This window comes from Frankliniella occidentalis, unplaced genomic scaffold (genome assembly GCF_000697945.3).
Source record: "Frankliniella occidentalis isolate FOCC.00 unplaced genomic scaffold, Focc_3.1 Scaffold418, whole genome shotgun sequence".
NCBI lineage: Eukaryota > Metazoa > Arthropoda > Insecta > Thysanoptera > Thripidae > Frankliniella > Frankliniella occidentalis.
The window spans coordinates 45,928-52,234 of record NW_026267539.1 but is presented as its reverse complement, the minus strand read 5'-3'; the positions used below and the strand labels follow the sequence as shown (position 1 = coordinate 52,234).

At 48.2% G+C, this 6,307-nt stretch overlaps 1 protein-coding gene across 1 annotated transcript; it reads right to left on the bottom strand.

Moving 5' to 3' along the window:
• Positions 1-395: 395 nt before the first annotated feature.
• On the bottom strand, positions 396-3,004 carry LOC127751297 (uncharacterized). Its single transcript, XM_052274613.1, has 5 exons — positions 2,675-3,004; positions 1,633-1,857; positions 1,402-1,472; positions 1,121-1,330; positions 396-1,046 (listed from the first exon to the last, which is right to left on the bottom strand). The coding sequence occupies exons 1-4, from the start codon at positions 2,816-2,818 to the stop codon at positions 1,159-1,161; spliced, it is 612 nt and encodes a 203-aa protein (XP_052130573.1). The 5' UTR covers positions 2,819-3,004; the 3' UTR covers positions 396-1,046; positions 1,121-1,158.
• Positions 3,005-6,307: the final 3,303 nt, after the last annotated feature.

Below are 6,307 nucleotides of genomic sequence, written 5' to 3'. Positions count from 1 at the left end.
GTTTCTGTGTCAGCAGGACGGCTGCGGTCCAGGGCCGGAGGCCGCCAGGTCCACGTCCATCCTCCGCAGCACTTCCAGCGCAGCAGCGACTCCAAGTACACGGTGAGCATCTCCAGCTTGGGCATCCCCCGCCGCGAAAGCGTCGGGGCGACGGCGAGCACACCGCCAGGTCCACGGCCAGCCTGGGCATCCCCGTCGCCGCCAGGTCCACGGCCAGCTCCTCCAGCCTCCGCAGCGCCGCTGTGCCGCATCGACCCTAAGGCCACCAGGTCCAGGTCGAGCACACCTCCACCTCTGTGTGGCCACACTTGAGGGTGCAGTGCCAGGCTTGCAGCCTGAATGAGCATCAATGACTTGGATTATGATTATTTTGTATGGCTCAAAAAGGTTTATCTTTTACCCCGTGAAAGAATCGTCAATTGTTTGCTTTTAAAATCTCAGCTCACAACACAAGTAAAGTCATCTCTTTTTGTAACCCAATAGTAAATGTTATTAATTAAAACAAGCTTTGTTTAATTATCACAAAGTGTGTTGGATAAAATAAAATGTGTTGTATTTAAAATGAGAACTTTAACTTTCCCCCGCACAAAGAATCGTCAAATGTTTGCTCTCAAAATCTTGAGTCAGAAGTATGGTAAAGTAATTTCACTCATCCATTTCTACAACCAAGTAGAGGATGTTGTTATTTCTAATGAGTTTTGTATTAACATCATTGTACTGACATCATAATGTAGCTAGTGTTGGATAAAATAACATGTCTTGTATTGAAAATGAGTTGTTCAACTTAAATTTTCCCCGCTCAAAGAATCGTTCGACAGTTGAAGTTTTTACCCAAGTTAACTTTCCCGTGATGTGACAAATTCAGGCTTGTTGAAAGAAAACAATCAAATGGAATGCACATGATTTATGTAAAAAACATAATTTGTTTACAAAATAAAAAAATGTTTGTTTACAAAAAAAAAATGATTGTTTACAAAATAAGTTATGAAACAATTTTTTTCTTACTTCTTCCTTCTTCGGCTGATTTCTTTTAGGGCACGGGGAGTCTGAAAAAAGTAATAAAGTAATAAAAAACCTGTTTGAAAGGGGTAAAGAATATCATTAAGGTGAAAGTACTTACAAGGGTGATGGAGCGACGGGGTGCAGTGCGCCGCCACCTCACGCACGGATCGCCTTGCTGCTGCTCGTCCACATGTGCTTCCTCTTGCTGCTGCTCGTCCACATGTGCTTCCTCTTGCTGCTGCTCGTCCACATGTGCTTCCTCTTGCTGCAGCTCGTCCACATGTGCTTCCTCTTGCTGCTGTTGGTGACCCAGACGGCTGAACACATTCTGCAACAAAAGGCGAGTTATTCACGCTGTCTTTAAAAAAAATTCAAGTCGGACGTAATGGATTTACTTACGCCTCCCTTCTTTCCCAAACGTTCAAACACTGACTGCACTGCACTGAAGGTCGAGTTAGGACGGATGATAACTGTTAAGTCAGAGACAAACGTTAAAACTTAACTTACTTTTTTTGGAGGGGTAGGGAGTAACCCCTGGCCCCTGCTGGAACCGGGCGGCTTGGAGAACTTAAACAAAAGAAACGAACAGTTAGGTATAGAAAAACGTTTACTGCGTGAGAGAGAACTTACCCCATCGCAAGTCTCCTCTTCCATAAAGGGCATGGAGAGAGGGTGGGACTCGGGGGCCGGGGCTTCTTCACTCCACAACTGCTGGAAGTACGCGTCCTCATACGCGAACGCCGCGAACGACGCTTCCTCGCTGGTGGCCTTCCTGCAGGCGCCGAGGGCCTCGGCGGGTACCTCGGTGGCGGCGGGAGGCGAGGCGGGGGGCGCGGCCTCCGGGTCGCAAGACGACTGTGGGAGAAAAAGTATCGTTACTTCACTGGAAAAACTAACGTTACCGAGGTAACGTTTCTTGACGCGACCAAACCAGGTAACGTTTGGTGATGCAACCAGTTTGTGATGGCCCTATCCTTGTGCATGGGATAGGTCGCGTCAGAAAACGTTACCGGTCTTGGTCACATGATGAAACGTTACCATGGTAACATTAGTTTTTCCAGTGTTAATGTTGCGAGTGCGAGAGAGATAGTGCGCTGAGCAGCGAGGGCCTCCCCACCACCATCCCATTTCCAGGAATCCCCGCGCACCCATCGAGGGGACGCCATCGGCGTTTTGAAAAAGAAATCGTGACGGTCAAAGGCTCAGTAAAATTGAGAAAATCTTAACCTCAGAATCAGTAAGTGAGGAACAAAATGAGAGACGCGAACGAGTAACCGGCCAGCTTACACCAGTCCGCGGCCGCGGGCGGCACACGAAGCGGCAACAGCGAGCGCGCCGAGCTGAGCTCGTCAGGCAAGACACTCGATTGAACACTGAATTTACAGCTACGTGACGAGGGCAGGACACGCCGTGACGTAATACCGACGCCGGCGGGCGGCGGCGAGCACGACGCCGGCGGGGGAGACAAAGGACTCCTAACCTAAACTCGATGAATGGCGGGAGCGTGCGGCTTAATCACTCGCGAAAGTTACGAATCGATGACATTGAATGGTTGAAAGGGCACTCGCGATGAATTATGGTGGGCGACGCAACGGGGGACGCCATAGCGTGAAATCACACGATGATACAACATTGATTGGGCGCGCACAGCGAATCAAGCACTTTCACTTACCTCTTCATAAAGCATCCCGGAGGGGTGGAGTTCTAGGGTGTAGCATGATGAGTCTTTGGTTTCCTCCGAATCCTGACTCAGAACCAGCGGCTCCATGGTGTCTTCGTCGCTGATGTATAGATCTTTCTCGACACACCGACTCATTCTCGTCACGGTCACTCTTACGCAGGGCACTCTCCACCAACGCTCGACGCTGGACTGACTGGAGCGGGACGCCGGCGCGCCACGTCCTGCTCCCTCTGCCGCGTGGAGGGCGAGAGGTGAGGGGGTAAGTGCTTATTGGCACTCCGAACGAACACTGGAAATGCAAGTGTGTGAATGTCGCTCACCTGCAGGTAAAAAAAAAAATGATTTTCTACTTTTTGGACCAACCCCTATTTCTTTGTTACCCCTTTTCACCCCTTGGTGGTTGCCAGGATTTGCACCAGGCGTTTCGTTGTCCAGGAGTGACCCCTAAGATACCCTGAAATTTGCAGTCCTCTAGCTCATCTCCTTCCTCTTACACGGACGACGGACAGACAGACAGACGGACGGACGGACACGAGAGCGGTTGCATAAGCCCGCTTTAATGCTTTTTAGCCCGCCCTTCTGCTTTTAAAAAAGCATTAAAGCGGGCTTATGCAACCGCTCTCGTGTCCGTCCGTCCGTCCGTCCGTCCGTCTGTCTGTCCGTCGTCCGTGTAAGAGGAAGGAGATGAGCTAGAGGTCTGCAAATTTCAGGGTACCTTAGGGGTCACTCCTGGACAACGAAACGCCTGGTGCAAATCCTGGCAACCATCCCTAAGGGGGTGAAAGGGGCCTAACAAAGAAATAGGGGTTGGTCCAATAAGTGGAAAATCAATTTTTTTTTATGGTTTCCTAAGTGGTAACTCGTGAAAGTAGAGCCCTGCGGGCGAAAATTTCTTCCGTTTGCCCCTATCTTGCACCGTTTAGGCGCTAGAGTGCCTTTTTCGTCGAAATACGGCGAAAATGACCGCGTTGCTCATAAAGACGTACAAGGAGGCGTCCAATCGTAAAATGTCAGAGGAAATACCCCCCAAAAACAACACATTCTGAATCAGAAACTACCCTCGGATTTGCCGCATCTTTTACTGTTTCGGCCCCAGAGGTGGATATGTTGAAAACAATAGCAGAAAGTCAAGTTTTAGGACTTTTTGACAAACAATATATGACAAACAATATAAAAACTGCGCTGGTTCGCCTTTTTTAATTCTTGAGCAAAGCAGAAGGGTGTGTAGTCACGGTGTTGCCCCGTTACATTCTCTTGTCATGTCCAGGGGGAAAATTTCTAGGACCGCAGGCCCCCCTCCGGACGCTTTAGTTTACTCAAATATGCAAAGTGATTTACCGGTCACATTATTTATTTGATTATGCACTTCAGTAAATCGCGAGACTGAAATGGTCTGGCCGAAGGCCCGACTATCGCCGCCGGCAGGCCAAGCAGGCCCGGCCCCTGCCGAACGGAGTTGCCGGTGGAGCGAAGCGGAGCTGGCAACTCCGTTTGGCGGAAGGGCGGGCCTGCTTGTTTTAAAAGCAGAAGGGCGGGCTAAAAATAGTAAAGAACCTGTCATTGAAGATGTATCACATCACCAGATATTGTGTTTAGTGAGGATCAGGAAAAAATTAAAGTAATCACGGATCAACAAATTGAACTTATATTGAACTTTTCTGATGACAATTCTGTCCCGATGAAAAGAGTTATTGTGTAAGGAAAGGCTGGGTCTGGCGAGAGCCTTTTAATCAAACATTTGATATCTTATCTGAAGAAACAACTTGGTGCTGATAGTTTTTTGCTGTTAGGACCAACAGGAGTTGCTGCAGTGAAAATTGGAGGATCTACTATTCTTTCCAAATTAGTAATACCTATCAAACGAACAGATTTTAAATCTTTGACAGGCGAGAGTGCACGTAAATTTTGTGACATGTTTAAGAATGTTAAATTCTTAATTATTGATGAGTATTCAATGATTGGAAGTTCTATGATGGGAATAATTGATCAGAGATGTAGAGAAGCGGGAAGTACTAGAGCTCCCCCCTCCTAGAGCTCCCCCCCTAACATCTTACGTATTTTCCTGATTATTAGTAATTAATACCCAATTTTCTCATTTAATATTAAAACATATTTTTCTGTTTTAATTTTGTTTTTGTTTTTAAAAATGTGTTTTATTTTCATTTTTACAAATTATGAAATATAGTGGCAAAAATTGATAAATACCAATTAATGCATTTAAATGACTTTAAATCTATTTTTCCATATTTTTGAATTTACAATGTAACTGTCTCAAAAAATCTCATTTTGAAAAAGAAACACAGCGGCGTGTTCATAATTAATTTAACAAATGTTTTTCATTGGATAAAGTGCACTCTTGGTCTTCTGGGTCTCGTTCGGAGGGCTGCGCTCATCGACATTTTTCATACCATGCCCGACACGCGCGTCGTAGCCTCTCGGCGAGGAGCGGAAGCACATGTGAGGCCGTCATAGTTGACGTTGGGTTCGACGCTGCATTGCATTGCATTGCATTGCATTGCATTTTGCTGCCTTGCCTGTTTACATCTCTGGCTTCAAAATGTGATTCATCTTCGGGGTACGTACATATTTCCTTTAATTAATATCTGCCAACCTCGCGAATTCGCGATGTATGAAGCAAGTATTGTGCCGATGTTAGGCTTTTATGTTAATGCATGCTTACTCTCTTCACAATGTTTGTACGGTATCGGGTGTAGGGTTACGTGCCGTCCTGCTTGGAATTCTTCGTACTGCATGCTTCTGCAAGTACCCTTCAACGCTCTCGCAGACCGGTATCAGTTTCCTGCAGGCGGGGCGGGGCAGGCCCGCAGCGTGACAAGCGCATCTGTAGATGCACCTATGTAACTCGTGCGTCCAGTCTCGTACTTGTATTTGCTGGTGCTGCGAGAGGGTCGGGCACATTTAGTAAATCTATGAGCCAGTGTAACAGTAACAAGAACATGACAGATTTAATAAATCAAACAGCAGCAAGCCTCACGAACCTCAGGAAAGAGTCATTGTACTGACTTAACATATTGTTAATTGGTTGTGGATTCCATTTGTCTTTCAGATTTGCGTCGTAGCTTCTTCCATCCCGTCTCACTCCTCCTGGATTCGGAGCTCGACCGCCGAGCCGGAACGACGTGCGCAGGGCCAGATGTCGGAGTTCCGTCCGACGCCCCCGCCGCCGAAACGAATCCGCAACTTTCCCTCCTGTGGGCGCAGTGACCGCACACTCGCACACTCGTCCTGTGCTTTGACGTGCGCGCTGCCAAGGTCAGCCCCGATCAGGAGACGAAGCTAGCCCAGCTTCTGCATGACAAGTCCATGTCCACGAAGTCTGACTTTCGCGACAACTATGTGGTGGACCAGTTCCAGCCCGAGTTGCTCACAGGTGATGGATACATCGTGGCAGTGTGCGCCGCGTTGCGTCAACACCGTCTGCCCATCCTTATGAACCTGGTGAACGGCGTTATGTCGCGATCCTGGAACACTATGGGGTTACCCGGCCCTCCTCCCGCGGCAGTGCATGTCGACCCCCCCGAGCGGCACTCTCCACCGGACGATGTTTACGTCTTCCACGTCGCCGCCGACGTCCCCTTGCCGGCTCTCCTCTTCGCTCTCGAC